Source organism: Wyeomyia smithii, chromosome 2, assembly GCF_029784165.1.
Source record: "Wyeomyia smithii strain HCP4-BCI-WySm-NY-G18 chromosome 2, ASM2978416v1, whole genome shotgun sequence".
Classification (NCBI taxonomy): domain Eukaryota; kingdom Metazoa; phylum Arthropoda; class Insecta; order Diptera; family Culicidae; genus Wyeomyia; species Wyeomyia smithii.
Window position 1 is genome coordinate 70916588 of NC_073695.1, and position 18791 is coordinate 70935378.

Sequence of the window (18791 nt, forward strand, 5' to 3'; positions counted from 1 at the left end):
TTACGAAATAACAAGACTTCTTCGCAATATTTCTTTGACTCGACAAGCGGTTTACGTAACTGTTGTAAACATTCAACGTTTTGTGTAATGTCTATGCTTCCTTTGGGTTGTTTTCTGTTAAAGTGCAGAGCGCTTATTTTATAGCATCTATTGCATACAATACACGATGAAAACGGTACACTTCATTTTGAGTAGAAATCAGACCTCTAGTAGATTCTAGTAGATTCGACTCCACTCTTGATATCAAATGAGACGAATGGCTCGTCGAATAAAGTGACCAGACGTCCCGCGTTTTACGGGACAGTCCCGCTTTTCAACAAAATGTCCCGCGTTCATCTAAAATGTCCCGCTTGCCCTTAAAATGTCCAGCGGTTTCAATAAAATTGGATCACCAAATCTCACAAATCATTACTGAGACAACGTGCCTCTTCGATTAGTATCAATCTACTCATTTAAGCCCCTTGCTTCATTTTGGAATCAATATTATTGTATTCCAACCTGCCCAACTTGTCTAGAGGTACAATGGTGGCCTAACAAGCCAGTCGTCGTAGGTTCGATTCTTGACTCGAGAGAGGATTAGCGATTTCATTAATTTTTCAGCTGGAGCTCGTCAAAATGTTGGTATAAGTTGCTGATGGGCCTAACAAGCCAGTCGTCGTAGGTTCGATTCTTGACTCGAGAGAGGATTAGCGATTTCATTAATTTTTCAGCTGGAGCTCGTCAAAATGTTGGTATAAGTTGCTGATGGCGTACATAAATTGCTACAAACGGTAAAAATGCTTTACTGCGAAAATTATTTCTAGAACGGATGTTGCATTCAAAGAATGATTAATTTTCATAATTGTTTATTTTCAGGATGATTTTTTGTAATGCTCCAAATATTTTGATTTAAAAATGTGTTCCGCCGACTTTTGAAACAATTCACGTGTGGTTTTTTACCGTTTCAAGGTAACAACCCAACCCTTATCCCCCCCCTTCCTCCTTTGCATCCGACACACAATTAAATAAGTGTGTCTGCATTGGGGCTTTAACTATCTGGTCTCTTTATCGTCGAAGCTTCTGTAATACGGCCCTATTTTAAAGGAGCTAGGTGATTTCGGAATACAAGTAACAATTATCAAGATTTTCCGCGAAATTGACAACGTTATACCGTAAAGCGCCCTATTTCTGCGCGGTTCCTAATTCTGCGCACTTCATATTAAAATGTTAAAAAATATCAATCAAAAGCAGATTTTCAAAAATGATGTTTGGAAGTGATTTCCTATATGTTAACTGTCAACTTTCTGCTTGTGTTTCCTTTTTTACTAAACAGCATCAACATTTTGATACTAGGTGCGCAGAATTAGGGCGCCTCGCGGTACCATATGTACTGGGTATACGGTTTAAAACATCAACTGCGTATTTCAATCCATAAAAACGCTTCACACAAGTTCACGATGCCAACAATTGTGTCGATTCAAGCATTCACGGATGGTTTCAAATATTGACCACGATACGGTAACCTTATGCTACCATAAAGATGGGAATTTTTTTTTCTCAAATACCGTTTTTTGCTAGTTTTTTTTTATTACAGGTAGAAAGCAACTAATTTGTTTGTATCTATTTGCAAGAAGTCATACTATACATTTAAGCAGAAGTGCAATATAAATAGTTAACATCAGTGGTGAGGATCTATTAAAAATGGTTCTTTGTCAACGTGCTTCGTTAAAACTAGGTATTAAATTGATTTGACTAGATCTACTTTCACAAAAGTGCTCCATACAAACATTGAGATCCATTGAATGACTGTGTATATCTAAACAATACGAGAATAGTTCCCATCTGACTAGGGTATGAGATCACACATATCTCCTTACGTAGGATTTCCTAACAGTTCGCCTAGTTTTTTATCGACTCGATCGCATTGTAAAGCTTTGGCAGCTCTGACTCGAGTCGTAATAGTTGAACGAACGTTTTGAGTTTCATGCTAGAGCGTTCTCCTGTTTCTGGCTCTGTTTTAACAAATGTGGAGTAATATGACACCAGTTCCTGAGAGCCGTCATCGTCTAAATCGGCGATGAGCAAAGAGTTTTCCTGATAATTCAGATCTGGCTGACAAACTACATCGGAAGCATCTTTTACATTCTCGCGGCAAAATTGAATTACGTTCGACTGACTGGTATTTTCTATTTTAATATCGGTGGAATTGAACACGATCAGTTTGACCATTTCTTTGAGGTAGCGCATTCTTGTTTTATATATTCCTGGGCGTAACGTCTGGTTCACGCTGCGACGCATTTTTTCTGAGTAATCTGATTCGGTTTCATCGGCTGGCAGCACCCAGGTTTGTTTTTTCACTAGAAGACGGGAGAAAGGATTGGGTGTAGGCAAATCACGCTTTTCGCGATTGCTTCGATTGTCCGGTTCCTCCTCACTCCACTCCCAAAACTTAACTACAAATCCGTAAGTTCTGGAACGATTATCCGCTGCAAAATTATTAAAAGTTAATCGAACAGGCTGCATTCCATACAACTGTTTGCCAGATATATCCCACAGCAATTTGCCACTTGCTCTTTCGGTTAACAAAACTGATGCCGTGCAGTTTTCCGGACATCTTCCACGATTTTCAATTACCAACTGTTTACCTCCTACATAAGTGATGGTTCTCTGCTTTTCGGTGTTTTTCCTTTGACCGTAAAATTTATGTTGAGAGAAACTCTTCTGTTTCTTAATTTTTTTCATATCCAGTGCCTTGCGTTTTATCAGCTTGTACAATTCTGCCAGCGGTTTTGAACGTTGTTGCTCTGATTTCTCCCGAACACAGTTGTACATAACGTTATAATCCGCATCTATCATGAGTTTATGAACGTAAATACATTCCTTCACAATGAAGGAATCGCCTATTAGCTGTCCCTTTCGCCCGGATATCATGACAAACTTGTTGTGCTTTGTTTCCCCAAAGCTCGTGATAAAGAACAAATCATTCACACCATCACCATCTACATCTGGGATTACCAGTGGAAAATCCAAAAGATCATTTTGTTTTAGGATATTTTTCCGATCGTATATGGGTGAATGCCAGATCCACTCACCAGACAGAGGATTAATGCATTCAAGCTGCCCATACTCATCCATGATAAGGCAATCCGGCGCGCCGCTCAAGTCTGCATCGATCAGCGTGCAATCGATACTTTTCGGTTCATTAACCATTTGATCATACCAAGCTACCTTTCCACTGCTACCTATCAAGGAGATTATCCCATTTCTTCTCTTGTATGAATCTTCAAACTCGGGAAATAATTTATCGCCACGATACATTAATACTAAATTCTTACTCTTTCCACGAATACCTTCAACTACGTTAATAACGCCTTTCAGCTCAATTTTTTCGTAGTTTTTAATCCAGTTCTGCGTCTTCGTTCTTTCTGTCCCAGCTGGACAGGCCAGCTCATCAGAACAAGGGATGACCCATAGAAATATAATAAGGGACAGGAAGCAAACTGCTAGCGAAGCTATAAAGCAGCACTTTCTTGGAAATGACATTTTCCTCTCCGTAATAGATCCAGCCTCCTGCAGGATCGCAACATTATCCGCTTGAAATACTCCGTTGGCATCCTCAACATCGCTTGGGCTGGGCAATCCATTGTACAAGTTATTACAAATAGTACTACCGTTCTCACCACTAACTACAAAATTTCGTGGTGGTCCCGCTACCAAAATTCCAGCTCCATTGAGGGAAGGAACAAATTGCATTTTCCCTTTTCCGCTGGTACCGTTCATAGTTACCAATGTCTTCCCGAATCGCACACTAGAATACTGCTGCTGGACCGCTGGTCGTATTACCGTGCTGTGTAGATCCTCTTCGCTCTCGGAGTCAGTAACAGTTGACTGCGGAATAGGGGCGTAAATTCCACCAGAAGAGTCACTATTCGGCATAACGTGCTGTATGGGAACAAAGAGGAATTTTTATTTGTTATTTAAGGCGGTCAACTAATCGATAGTCTTTTTCGTCTTTACTGTTTCGACTAACCTTTCGCAGCTACTACAGTCAAAGTAGCCAAAGATTCATGCAAAGCACTAGAATATTTTTGCGCAAACCACCAGCATCTTTCCGGGTAGGGACATCTAGTTTAATGTATGATATTTTACGATTACCATCAATATATTTTCGATTTAAATCAACACTGCTGCACCGCAAAAACTATTCAAATTTATTGACATATTCACGACCCGTGATGACTTGCGTGAATTTACCCACCAAAATATTCACCCACTAAAATTTTATTTGACCCTCTAGTGGCGAATAGGTGAACTATCAACAGCGCCTCCTACGTGTCAAACTACAAAATATTTTAGTGGCTTGGTGGGTGAATTCACGTAACCGTACACTCAAAATATTTTTCACGTTATTGTTACGTGAAATTTCCTGTACTTATTCATTTTCATGATTTATGTGACAAACATAACATCTACGTGAAAATCACATGCATACTATGTTCTATCACGTAGTATCTACGTGAACTTGGCAACGTCAAACAGAATGAACTCTCCGTGCGAAAATATACAAGAATCAAAATGGCGAAGCTGTTATGTAATTCGGTCTCTGAACATAAAATTGATTCCATCGATGGCTTGCCAATGAGTGGATTTAGGAAAAACCATAATTCGACATGGAATCTCTAGCTTACAGATTTTGTACAGATTCAGTTCAAAGATCCAGGAGTTACCTGAACATAAACAGTAGCAGCTAACAGTAATTATAGACGGTGAATGTCTCAATATTTGTCAGTTTTTTTGTCGTTCAATCCCTTTTCGAATTGGAAATTTTGCATGCCCGTGCGATTTATCTAGCAACATATTTCAAAAAATTCTTAAATCTAATTTCTCTCTTAAGAATTTGGGAAACCACAATCGTAATTAATACGTTTTATAAAACGTAGTAGCTATCCGTTAATCAAATGCTTTTCACTTTGCCGGTAGTTAAATTCTACGTGAAAATCACATGAAACGCATATGTCTACTGAATAATATTCACAGGATAAATCATCTCACCAGATCATCAAGTGTATGTTAGAGCCTCCCATAGTAACATTCATATTCCCATACACATATATGAGCGGAAAAAAAACAGGAGGGTTGTGTGCAAAGCCACGACCGCAAGGATGAAGTAGAATACTTTTACAAGACAGATAACCCGGCTGCTTGCGTGTCAGTCATTTTTTTCATTTGTTGTTCAATATCGAATAAGATACTGATCACATCTTGGCGTTATCACTGACAGTGCGAATCAAATTATTCCTTGTGATTAAGTAAACAGTGAAAAGCTGATTTAACACTCAAAACTACACGGTTAATGTGTTGTAGAAATGAGTTAACTTTTTATTGAATGCATTTACGCCCGCTATCGCGCAGAGACTGCATTGCACTAAAGTGCCTCACTGCTTCAGCTACTATCGATGCTGATACCCGCTGCAACTGCTACGCTATCCATAGCCATGCCAATGTTTTGGCCGCTAAACACTGCTATTGGTATCCGCTGTCCCTGCATCAGCTGGCCCAGCTGCTATCGATGTTGAGATTCGCTGCAACTAGTGCGCTCTCCATTGCTATGCCACAGCTGTTGCCGCTATCCGCCTGGTATCCACTGTATTACTGCTGCTATTGCTAAGGGAGAACTGCTGTTGTCGCTGTCTAGAACTATTATGAGCGGCTTCGACTGAAACAGGCTCTTATATAGGGATGAAAAACCTAGGAAATCATTGATAACTATTGATAGCCATTTTAGTCGATATTTCCCATCCTTACTCTTATACAGACAAACAGCACATTCAAATTGCAAGGTCTATGTTTCTGTCGACTGTGTTTGGGAAGCAATCATATTAACAACCAATCAGATCAATCGCATTTTGCGCTTCAACAAGAATCGACCATTTTCATTAATATAATAAGTTGCTTGTCATGATTTGAACATGACAATTTTTGAATTTTGATTGTGCGAAAAATTAATTTTTATGCTGATAATCAAAGCTATCCGGATGTTGTGCTCATGACTGAAATAGAAGATAATTCAGTACGTTCTGAGACACGGAGATGAAGCTTAATATATATCTGCTCCAAATTTCGCCAGGTTTCCAGAACGTTCTTTTCATTAAATGCATTTACTAGTGTGCCCGCTATCGCTCAGAGACAGCATTTCAATAGATGCCCCACTGCATCAGCTGGCCCTGCTTATATTGATGTTGAAATCAACTGCAACCGCTGCGCTATCCCCGTTGCCACAGCAGTGGACGCTTCCGTTGCCATTGGTATCCGCTGCGCTGCGTCTGCATCAGATCAGTCGAATTTTGCGCTTCAACGTCAAGCCAAATATATATCTGTTCCAAATTTCTTGAAAGAGTAAATTGATTTTAGAGAAAATATCAACTCTTCAATTAGGTTTTTATTTAATCCTGAAAAGGACAATTTGTTGTTCAATTCAATGTCTGATAAGATGCCGATCACATCTTTGCGTTATCACTGGCAGTGCGAATAAAGTATTCCTTGGGGGAAAATAAACACTGAAAAGCTTGACACTCAAAACTAGACGACTCATGTATTTTGAACGCCAGCTTTCCAGAACGTTCTTTTCATTGGATGCATTTACTAGTGTGCACGTCGTTCAGAGACAGCATTTCATTCAAATGTCTCACTGCATCAGCTGGCCCTGCTGCTATCGATGATGATATCCGTTTCCACAGCTGTGGTCGCTATTCGCTGCCATTGGTATCCGCTGCCCTGCATCAGCTGCCCCTGCTATCGATGCTGAGACGCGCTGCACTATTCGTTGCCATACCACGGCTGTGACCGCTATCCGCTGCTATCGATGCTGATACTGCTGCTGTATCCACTGCACTTCTACTGCTGCTGCTAAGAGAGGACTGCTGTTGTCGCAGTCTAGAATTATAATGAGCGGCTTCGGGTGAAACAGGCTCTTATATAGGTCAAAATGCACATTTCAAATGGCAAGGTCTATGATTCTGTCGACCGTACTTGGGAAACAATCATATAAAGACCAATCAGAGGCCGAATTTTTCGTTTTGACAAGGCTTGACTATTTTCAATAGTACAATCGTTTGAATAATAAAATTACAATTATCTGCATTTGGGAAGAATCTTAGAAGATTTTCCAATCTATTGCTGCAAGAATGAAGAAAATCCATCGAATACTAACCGATTTATTAGCATTTGAAATTGGACATATTTTTCACTTTTTTCGGTTTTAGATTTTCATTTCACATCCGTATGTAGCCGAACTTCCTGAGAGAAGTATTCTACTTCAAAATTCAATGAAAATTTTTTGCACACGACTTAAGTCCTAAGTTTATTTTTCCGTGATAGTTGAGACCCTCATGTATCGACCCAGATTGACTGAATGTGGCGAGTATTACGTTTTACTATGTTAGAGCCACCCATAGTAACATTCATATTCCCATACATATATATGAGCGGAAAAAAATCAATAAAAATTTTTTGTACACGACTTAAGTCCTAAGTTTATTTTTCCGTGATAGTTGAGACCCTCATGTATCGACCCAGATTGACTGAATTTGGCGAGTATTACGTTTTACTATGTTAGAGCCACCCATAGTAACAATCATATTCCCATACATATATATGAGCGGAAAAAAAATTCAATAAAAATTTTTTGCACACGACTTAAGTCCAAAGTTTATTTTTCCGTGCTAGTTGAGACCCTCATGTATCGACCCAGATTGACAGAATGTGGCGAGTATTACGTTTTACTATGTTAGAGCCACCCATAGTAACATTTAGTAAGTTCTGATTGCTTTTTTTCTTAATTGATGCTCTTTTTTTAGTCGTTGTGTTGAATTAAGGTCTATGTTATATTGTATCAAATATATTATCGTTTCGTGGCACAACTAGAAACGCATAGTTTCGAGAAAAATGCGTTTGAAAATTAGCGTCGAGAATTTAATTTTAATTTTCAAGAAAACTTTAAACTAAGATTTCCAATCATCATTTAACATGTTTTGTCTATTATGCGAATTTTATGAGCACGGTATACAAGTTAAAACGTGTTTTTTATGATCTACTTACTGTTTGAGAAATTTCGATTTGTGTTGTAGCACTACTACTTATAACTCTGGATCGTTTGAAAACCCTAAAAATCGAGGTGTCGTGAGAGGAAAATTTACAATATTCGGCATCGTCTGCCTTCCAAATTGCAAAATTTCGAGTTGTCCATGGTGTATGTGTGCATGATGTGTGTGTGTGCGCAAGGCGTATATGTGCATGATGTATGTATGTATGATGCATGCGTGCAAGCCCTATGTACGCATGGTATGCGTGTGCATAGTGTACGTGTGCGTGGTTATGATGATCATGATGAAAACACTTCATGATGATGAGAATATTCCATGATGATGAGAACTTTCGAAATATATATGTTGGAAGTGGTTAGCCACAACGCATTAATTGGTTTAAAAGTATTTTTCTGAGTGATTTACCGAATAAAGACGTCATTTTTAACTCATTTTCATAGTAAACACCAAATGAACATACTGTAATCGGTTTATTTGCCTTAATATCGTTAAGTTCATTACAGTACAACCACTATTGATTTTATCTCTATTATAGGAGTGTTTACCCTACTAAAACCGATGACATAGCAAGGGCGAAGCGTTGCGTTTTCATATATTTTCCCATTTGTGACATTATTCCTCACATTAGAAAAACCGCGTTCCGCACCATAACGCTCTTACTATGGCGATAGGATAAAACAATAATTGTTTGATTTGTAATGACTGTTACATAAGAACGCTACATATTTCTACAAGTTTTCCTATTCATATGCTTTTTAATCTCTTGGGGCAAAATGCCCCAGATGCAGTATAATACCGACCGTTAGCGACATTACGAAATAATATATATGATGACAGAGATATTGTTGATTGGGTTTGTTGTATTTTCCCAGGAAAGGGGAAAGGGTGTTAGTCTTTTTATTTGTAGTATAAAATTTTTAAACTCCAAAGTTAAAGTTTAAAGTTTTAAAAATTTTAGATTCTAACCCGATTCCAATTGTTCCGAAATATATGCACATTTTTGCATATGCATAATAAAAAAATAGAGAAACATTTGTGCATATATCTTTTCTGAAGGTTTAACAATGTCACAAAGTTCTCATTCTAAAGGTGAGGTCTTAAATCCTACCACTGAATGATGAGCGAATTTGGAAATCTGTCAAAATAACATTCCTGTCGATAATATTGCGTATAGTATCCCCTCCGGTACGTGTGGTTTCTGGAGATAGCTTCAGTGGTTCCCGTAGCATGTATCCATCGGCGACCTAGGGTAATGGCGGTGCAGCTTTGATTAAGGGTGCTTTCCGACTAGTACGGATCATGCCGTGGCAGCGGAGGCTAATCTGACGGAGTATCATCCTTTCGGCGATGATGTCGTCCCTTATGAAGCAAACACCGATGATGAGATGATAGTGGATACTCCACCTCCTGGGCATTCAAGCCAGGGTAAATGAAACATGTAAATCTCAAAATAAGTTTTTTAATCAATGTCTTACTTTCCAGAGACATTTGAACCCAACTTGGATGGAGCCACAGGTTGTGGTTCATGAACGACCTTAAACCGATCAGCACCGGTGAAGGCGAGGTGTTGGCCAGCACCAATACCAACATTAGTGAATTGTTGGCATGCACTACATGCCGCACAAGCCTGAGAAGTGGCAAGGTCCCTTCGCTGGCTAGCATCAACGGTTTCCGCTTTCCGGAATACCCATCAAACCCACCTCTTCCAGCTTTGGATCCGATCACGGAACGCTTGATTTCGCCTCGATTGCCGTTCATGCAAATTCGGCGTCTGCGCTTTGCCGCAGGTAAACTGCATTATTCATATTATCTTGGTTTGCGTCGTTTCTAACATTGAATGTATATCACAGGTAATTACGGAATCATCAGTCAAGTAATTAATGTACCCGTGGATGTTGATCAGATGGTGAAGGATCTCTCGCGCCAGCTGGACGACGACAGGGCAATCAATGTTTTCATAAAGAAGCGCATAATTCTTAAAACCAGCTACTTGTCTGGATTTGTGAAAAAGCAGACTGTCAGGATTTTTTTTTTTAGAAGGAGTTTTAGAAAGATATGATGATTTGATGTGCTCACCGATTATTTTTTCCATTGTTTTGAGAACGACTGACGATAAGGTAATTAGCCTAAAGGATTTTGGCAGAGATTTGTTCCTTTTGTTGGCCTTAGGGGTAAAAATAACCCGTACTTGTCGCCACGCTCCCGGAATATAGCCTAGAATAAAGCTGGATTGAAAGAGTTGTGTTAGAATGGGCATCAGAACTGTTTTACCCTTCTGTAGTAGTACCGGATAGATTCCGTCTCTACCAGGTGACTTGAAGGGTTCAAAGGAGTCTATTGCCCATTCAACTCTACTTTCGGTAAAAATTTGGTTGGCCAAAGTAATTGCATCATCCCTAGTTCTCTCTAGCCCAGTCATCGTATTCACTGTTTCGTGAATTTCTGTCCTGGCTATAAGATTTCCAGTGAATCCTTTTGATCTTCTTATTTCTTTATTATAGCAGTGAGGGATTGCTTGTATTCGTCCCACTGTTGGGTTCGTTTAGCCCGGTTGAAGAGTTTCCGAGTTTTTTTTCCGAAGTTTTGTAGAGACTGTCAGGATACTCCCCTGCATCGTCGGTACGGAATCACGTACAATGAGGATAATCTGCGTGCCGTTGATTCTGATCTTCCAGCACCTGGCGCTGCTGACGCTATCGAGACGGTTGAAGGTGACAATGACGTCGAGTTGCTGATAGGGCAGCAGCAAACTCTTCTCGGGAACGAAGACAAATGTCTAAAGATAGCTCCGGTCCAAAACAGAGTGCCATTGTCAATTATTTTTGATGAGCACGCTGAGGAGCTGTCGTTTCCAGACAATTACCTGGGGCACCCGAGAACCTTCAACCCAGAAGTGCGAGGACACCGTTTATGGTAGCCACCAGCGAACTGCGCCGCCGTGATTGACGAGCAGCGGCGCCGAAACATGTACTGTATGTTGCCATGAAGATACTACGTTTGCGAGTTAGTGACGGTCTTCAATGCACCTTTCGGTGTATGGCAACAGGAAACATTACGGGCGCCATGTTGAATGATAGAAGTTCCTGGAGCAGTGCATCGACCGGAACTTGTCATTTTGGAAGTCGATCCCGAATTCGGTGCAGTACTGGCAGCAACGCAAGCACGATTTGTTCGCTTTGATCCGGCAGCTGGGCAAGCCGACGATGTTCCTCACCTTGAGTGCAAGTGAAACAAAGTGGCCCCATTTGTTGCGAACGTTGCAGAAGTTATCGTCAGGTGGAGACAACAGAGTCGATTTAACTGATATCATGCAGCATCTACAACGAGCGACTCTTGTAAACCAGGATCCGGTGACTTGCTGCGTTTACTTCAAAAAGCTGGTTGATGTTATCATGCAGCTACTGCAGTCGTCAAGATATAGCCCGTTCGGACAGTTTCACGTTGTGGGATATTTTAAAAGAAGTTCCAAGAGGCAGTCCCCACGCACATATTCTTCTGTGGTTGGACATGGATTCAAAGGAGGCGGTATCGGAGAACATGCCCGCTACTGTTCAACTCATAGATAGTCTATGTTCGGTTGAAGCAGTTGATTTGCCTGTTCAATATGCAAACCAGGTGCATAAGCACACTTTCACCTGCTTCAAACGGGGCGAGAAAAGTTGCCGTTTCAACATCCCTTACTGGATGTTACAAGAATTCTGTTGCCACTTTCTGACGATAGACGCCGTAACCAGGTAAGTAAACGGGCCAGCGAGATTCACGGTGTTCTGGAGACCAAAAATTTTGATACGTTCCACCAATTTCTGGACAACTGCAAATGTTCTTATGTTTGCTACCTCGATGTCATCCGCTCATCGATAAGTCGGCCCACCGTTCTGGTCAAACGATCAATGACGGAGTTGTGGACAAATACGTTCAACCCGTGGATCGCCAGCGTCCTCCAGTCGAACATGGATCTCCAGTTCATCCTTGACGAGTACTCTTGTGCTGCCTACGTCGTCGAGTATGTGAACAAGACCAATCGTGGTATAAGTAGTCTATACCGTGATCTTGTAAAACTGCAGGAAGAATTCCCTGATTTGGACTATCAGTCACTGCTCAAGAAGGTCCGCATCAAGATGCTCAATTCCGTTGAAATGTCTGCTCAGGAAGCTGCCTGGTATCTTCTTCGCCAGCCAATGTCCGAAGCTAGCAGGTATGTAGAGTTCATTCCGACTATGTGGCCTCAAGAGAGAACTAAAGTCAGGAAACGCACGAAGCGGATGGACGAAAAAGGCATTGCCGATGATTCCGTCGACATCTGGACAACGAACATCATTCAGAAGTATGAGGCACGCGTGGGATTGGATGATGTCTGTCTTGCTGATTTTGCATCGTGCTACTCGAAAGGGCAGAAAACAGCAAATACGTATAGCCACCGAGCCATTGCCCGGACTGCGCTGGCGCGCGTATTCCATGACGGAACTGGTCGACTACATGCGAGAGATGGTTCTTTTGTTTCTTCCGTTTCACAACGAGGTTTGTGATGGACTTGATTGCAACAAATTTCTGGAGTTGTTTAATCAGCACGAACCAGCGTTGATGAGGAAGCGAAAGGAATACGACTGTGAGTTAAACCTTGAGCACACGGTTGAAAAGTATCTGCGTACGTGTATTGCAAGCGCAGATCAGAAGCAGGATGCCGCAAGTGAGATGAGTGACGAACGTGTTCGTGCGAACGTTATGCAGCCGAATGATGATGACATCCAAAGCTTGCCGATCCATGCGTTAACTGCAGTTGTCAAGCAGCGAGACAATGTGATGAGCAAACAAGCTTACTGCGAAATGGTGCGAGCTACGAATCCCGAGCAGCGAGCTCTGATTTTGCATGTATTTCACAGTTTGCACTGCTTCGATGACTCCCGGAAACCGCTACTTTTCTTCACTGGTCCAGCTGGAAGCGGCAAAACATTTACACTGCGTGTCATGATGGAAACGTACAATCGGTTCAGTCAAGCACATAATACGCAAAACAATAGCAGGTATGTAGAGTTCATTCCGACTATGTGGCCTCAAAAGAGAACTAAAGTCAGGAAACGCACGAAGCGGATGGACGAAAAAGGCATTGCCGATGATTCCGTCGACATCTGGACAACGAACATCATTCAGAAGTATGAGGCACGCGTGGGATTGGATGATGTCTGTCTTGCTGATTTTGCATCGTGCTACTCGAAAGGGCAGAAAACAGCAAATACGTATAGCCACCGAGCCACTGCCCGGACTGCGCTGGCGCGCGTATTCCATGACGGAACTGGTCGACTACATGCGAGAGATGGTTCTTTTGTTTCTTCCGTTTCACAACGAGGTTTGTGATGGACTTGATTGCAACAAATTTCTGGAGTTGTTTAATCAGCACGAACCAGCGTTGATGAGGAAGCGAAAGGACTACGACTGTGAGTTAAACCTTGAGCACACGGTTGAAGAGTATCTGCGTACGTGTATTGCAAGCGCAGATCAGGAGCAGGATGCCGCAAGTGAGATGAATGACGAACGTGTTCGTGCGAACGTTATGCAGCCGAATGATGATGACATCCAAAGCTTGCCGATCCATGCGTTAACTGCAGTTGTCAAGCAGCGAGACAATGTGATGAGCAAACAAGCTTACTGCGAAATGGTGCGAGCTACGAATCCCGAGCAGCGAGCTCTGATTTTGCATGTATTTCACAGTTTGCACTGCTTCGATGACTCCCGGAAACCGCTACTTTTCTTCACTGGTCCAGCTGGAAGCGGCAAAACATTTACACTGCGTGTCATGATGGAAACGTACAATCGGTTCAGTCAAGCACATAATACGCAAAACAATAGCAGGTATGTAGAGTTCATTCCGACTATGTGGCCTCAAAAGAGAACTAAAGTCAGGAAACGCACGAAGCGGATGAACGAAAAAGGCATTGCCGATGATTCCGTCGACATCTGGACAACGAACATCATTCAGAAGTATGAGGCACGCGTGGGATTGGATGATGTCTGTCTTGCTGATTTTGCATCGTGCTACTCGAAAGGGCAGAAAACAGCAAATACGTATAGCCACCGAGCCACTGCCTGGACTGCGCTGGCGCGCGTATTCCATGACGGAACTGGTCGACTACATGCGAGAGATGGTTCTTTTGTTTCTTCCGTTTCACAACGAGGTTTGTGATGGACTTGATTGCAACAAATTTCTGGAGTTGTTTAATCAGCACGAACCAGCGTTGATGAGGAAGCGAAAGGACTACGACTGTGAGTTAAACCTTGAGCACACGGTTGAAGAGTATCTGCGTACGTGTATTGCAAGCGCAGATCAGGAGCAGGATGCCGCAAGTGAGATGAATGACGAACGTGTTCGTGCGAACGTTATGCAGCCGAATGATGATGACATCCAAAGCTTGCCGATCCATGGGTTAACTGCAGTTGTCAAGCAGCGAGACGATGTGATGAGCAAACAAGCTTACTGCGAAATGGTGCGAGCTACGAATCCCGAGCAGCGAGCTCTGATTTTGCATGTATTTCACAGTTTGCACTGCTTCGATGACTCCCGGAAACCGCTACTTTTCTTCACTGGTCCAGCTGGAAGCGGCAAAACATTTACACTGCGTGTCATGATGGAAACGTACAATCGGTTTAGTCAAGCACATAATACGCAAAACAACGCGTACGTTGCGTGTGCTTCGACTGGAAAAGCTGCCGTTGCGATTAGTTGATCAACAGTCCATTCTGCATTCAGCTTAACCATGTCACGCAGGCACAACGAAAAGCTTAGCTTCCAGAAGTTGCAGTTGTATAGGAATGCTTTTGCGAACGTTCGGGCCATCATTGTCGACGAGGTCAGCATGATTGGTGCACATGTGTTGAACTCGATGCATTCCCGACTACAAGACATTACCGGTGGATACGACGAAGCCTTCGGTAGAATAGACATCAAACTGGTTGGTGACCTTCGTCAGCTTCCACCAGTAAACGCCACAAATATTTTCCGTCGTCCCGCAAATTCGATGCACGGTGCTGTGCTCTGGCAATCGCTGCAGTTTTATCCCCTCGTTCGAGTAATGCGGCAAAGTGACGAACAATTCGCTTCTGCTCTGACGAAGATCGGGAATGGCGAATGATTGTCAGATGACGAGAAGAAGCTCATCGAAAGCCGCTTCCGCTCAGCTCAATGGTGCAAGGAGAATGTGCCCAACGCCGTGAGGATCTTTCACCAAGGACGAGTGCCAAGGACGATTCCAAATTTCACCATGCCAGGGGATGCAATACGGAAAAGATGTTGTCCCTTCGAACCGAATTGCAACGGTTGTCCAATCATCGCCTGCGCACAATTGCGGATGAATTGGTGGACTTTGTTGCCAATAAAACCGCAGGCGTTGTACTGATATCAGCAAACGTTCAAAGCTTAGCTGTACATGCACTTAATATCGCTACCGATCATGTGCTGATGACCGGAGATCTCTTAGCGCTCAGTGAAACGTGGTAGGATGACGAAAATACAGCTCAAATAGAAGGATATACCTGCATCTCTCAATCGAAACGGCCTAATTTCAGAGCTGCGGGTGTGGCCATTTACCAGAAGAATGAAGCAAATACAGTAGCGGCTCCCCATATGATCCAAAAGTTTAGTGATAGTCGGGATCCGCAGTTTGGATTGCCGGCGGATAAGTTCGGTGACGTTTGTGCTGCTGAAGTTAATGTGATGAGTACCCGCACGCACTTGATTTCCATGTACCTATCACCAAGCCCAACTACCACACAGAAGAAATACTTCTTGGTGCGGAATCTAATGGTGTATACACGATGCACAATGCCGATCATCGTCACCGGTGACTTCAACATCGATGTTGCAAAGCCAGAGAATATGGAAATCATCGACTTCATGAAGAAGTTTCTCTACCTGGACTTAGTCTCAGACCGAACTTAAGCGACCACTCTCGGAGGATCATGCCTTGATCTAACGTTCAGCCGGAATATCCGTGCTGAGCGTAAAAGATACTGTTCGTACTATTCGTACCACCGACCGACACTGTCCATACTCACAGTACCTGGTAAGTTTATTCATAACATAAAGCAAATTAATAGTTAACGATTCTGAATTTTACTTTCTTATTCCAGAACCGATACCCAAGTGAAGTCGCCATCCTGCCAAATTGTTTTGTTCCACCTATAAAGTGGCCGAAACAGACACCACAGCCCGTGTGAAGTATACATCAACAAGCACATATTTTCGCTGTCAGGGAATCTTTGCCGGTTGCGGGTTTCGGCCTTCCTCCTGTGAAGCTCCTCTTTGTTCTGGCATTAAAGTTGGAAACAGCTCTCCACGGACATCTGCCAAGTCATGAGTCCTTAACTACGATGCCGTTCCTGAATGCGAAACCACTATTTACCTGCTATCGGAGCATCTTTGCCGGTTGAGGGTTTCGGCCTTCCTCCGGTGAAGCTCTGCCTCGTTTTGGCAACTACACAAGCATTCTGGATTTTGGCAATCAAAACTTCTGCTGGCTGTCTGATTTTCAGTGTGAAAACATCCTTCAACTTTGTTATCTGACTACGATTTGGTAATATCGTTTGAGTTAAATGTTTACAAAGTTTTACAATATTCCTCTTTTTCCCATTCAATAAAACAGGTAATACGATGCCTTCGTCATACGCGAGTTCAACATAACTCTCGCTATCGGCGTAACACAGAGATGCAATCAGCGTCATATCCGATTTTAAATTCAACAACAAACTGTCCTTTTTAGGACAACCAAATAAATGAATTGAAGATATCATATTTTCTTGTTCTGAGCTTTAACCAAAGATTAATTACCTTAATTTGAATTCACATGTACATATATTCTGACTGTTGAAACTTGTTTGCGCCGCAAAGAGTTTGTACTTTTCCTGTCCAGTAAGGTCATATTTATATGTGGAAACTGAAATTAAGTAGTACTTCAACTTCATTTGCACAGAATTTTCAATACTGCCAATGCGCGGTCAACATTTATTTACTAGGAAAAATGACTGACACGCAAGCAGCCGGGTTATCTCTCTTGTAAAAGTATTCTACTTCAACCTTGCGGTCGTGGCTTTGCACACAACCCTCCTGTGATTTTTTCTTCGCTCATATATATGTATGGGAATAGGAATGTTACTATGGGTGGCTCTAACATAGTAAAACGTAATACTCGCCACATTCTGTCAATCTGGGTCGATACATGAGGGTCTCAACTAGCACGGAAAAATAAACTTTGTACTTAAGTCGTGTGCAAAAACTTTTTATTGAATTTTTTTCCGCTCATATATATGTATGGGAATATGAACGTTACTATGGGAGGTTCTAACATAGTCAAACGTAATACTCGCCACATTCAGTCAATCTGGGTCGATACATGAGGGTCTCAACTAGCACGGAAAAATTAACTTTGGACTTAAGTCGTGTGCGCGATGTCGTTAATGATTATTATATTTATAAAAGAAATTACCACCAACATTCAGCCACAAAAATTTTTTGGTGGTTGCTTTTAGAGGGTAGATTCACAAATTAGTAAGGTTACGTGAATTCACCCAAGAGGTTTCCAACAAGCGTTTTACTGACAAGTAACTAGTGATTACTCTCAATTTATCAGATAATCAAGTAATCATAGGTAATCCAAAGTAATCTGGAGTAATCATGAATAATCAATAATAATTAACAGTAATTCGTCTCTAATTATACTCAAATTACAGTAACTGTTCGCTAACTGGGTGCTGTTTAACTGGGCTGCTTTTTAACTGGGCGTTCGCTAACTGGGCTATAGCCCAGTTAAAAAGCAGATGAACGTCAAAAATCAGCGTTTGGCATGTTGCTGTCAAAACGAGATAGGGGCACATGAATAGTAAATTGAGATTGATTTTTTCAGTTCAATGGATTCTGGTTGTCGTTACACATGCGATCCATTACATATTCATCTATTTGTTTCCAGGTCAAATAAATGTTTTATGAAAACAACATGTTTCCAGGCAACGGTTAGTGCAAATAAAGCACACGCAAGGCTAACAATTTATTTTTTCTCATTATCTGTTCATCAATCAGGATTTTTAGTGTATTTGTTCAAAACATTTTACAATTTTCGCTGAGAGTTTTGCCTAGCGCCATTACATCGAAATCCCCCTCGATATTTGACGACATTTGAAATGTCAGCCCAGATAGCGAGCGACATTCGTAAACTGGGCTAGGCCCTCAGCCCAGTTAGCGAACGAACAGTGTATAATCAATGATTAAAGTCCAACGTTTTTTTCATTGAGAAATAATCATTTATTCTTCTCATTCACGTTTCCATTTCTGATACTATATTCTCCTCAATGTCACGCATCATGCAAATCGTTTCTTATCCAGTTTCAGTTTAGTTTCGATTTTGAAGGACGATTGATGTGACCCTCGTAACATTCAATACGCAACGGTTGCATTTGATTCAGGCTTACCAAAATTGCATTCGAGTCAACTTTAAACCAACTGGAGATCACTACTAGTTCTTTTTGGTTTTCTGGTGCTTCGATAGGAGCTGTTTCAAATCGAAATGGTTTGTAACGCTGTATCGAAACGTTGTACTGAAAGCACAAAACTTGACCAACGATTACTTGTGCACTCAATCTGAAAAAGCAACAATCTCCGATAGTGATTGTGTTGTAAATTCCCAGTCCTCTGTGAACATCTGTTAGTTCGTTATTGGTTCTTATGTA

The 18791-nt window shown here is 41.6% G+C and overlaps 1 protein-coding gene across 1 annotated transcript; it reads right to left on the reverse strand.

Annotated features, from left to right (window-relative positions):
• Positions 1-828: 828 nt before the first annotated feature.
• On the reverse strand, positions 829-4238 carry LOC129721360 (uncharacterized). Its single transcript, XM_055673826.1, has 2 exons — positions 4010-4238; positions 829-3921 (listed from the first exon to the last, which is right to left on the reverse strand). Exon 2 carries the CDS (start codon positions 3913-3915, stop codon positions 1879-1881), a length of 2037 nt encoding a protein of 678 aa, XP_055529801.1. The 5' UTR covers positions 3916-3921; positions 4010-4238; the 3' UTR covers positions 829-1878.
• Between the last annotated feature and the right edge of the window lie 14553 nt (positions 4239-18791).

Excerpts from the sequence above, each read along its gene's own strand:
- LOC129721360 (XM_055673826.1), bottom strand. The coding sequence starts at position 3,915 with ATGCCGAATAGTGACTCTTCTGGTGGAATTTACGCCCCTATTCCGCAG.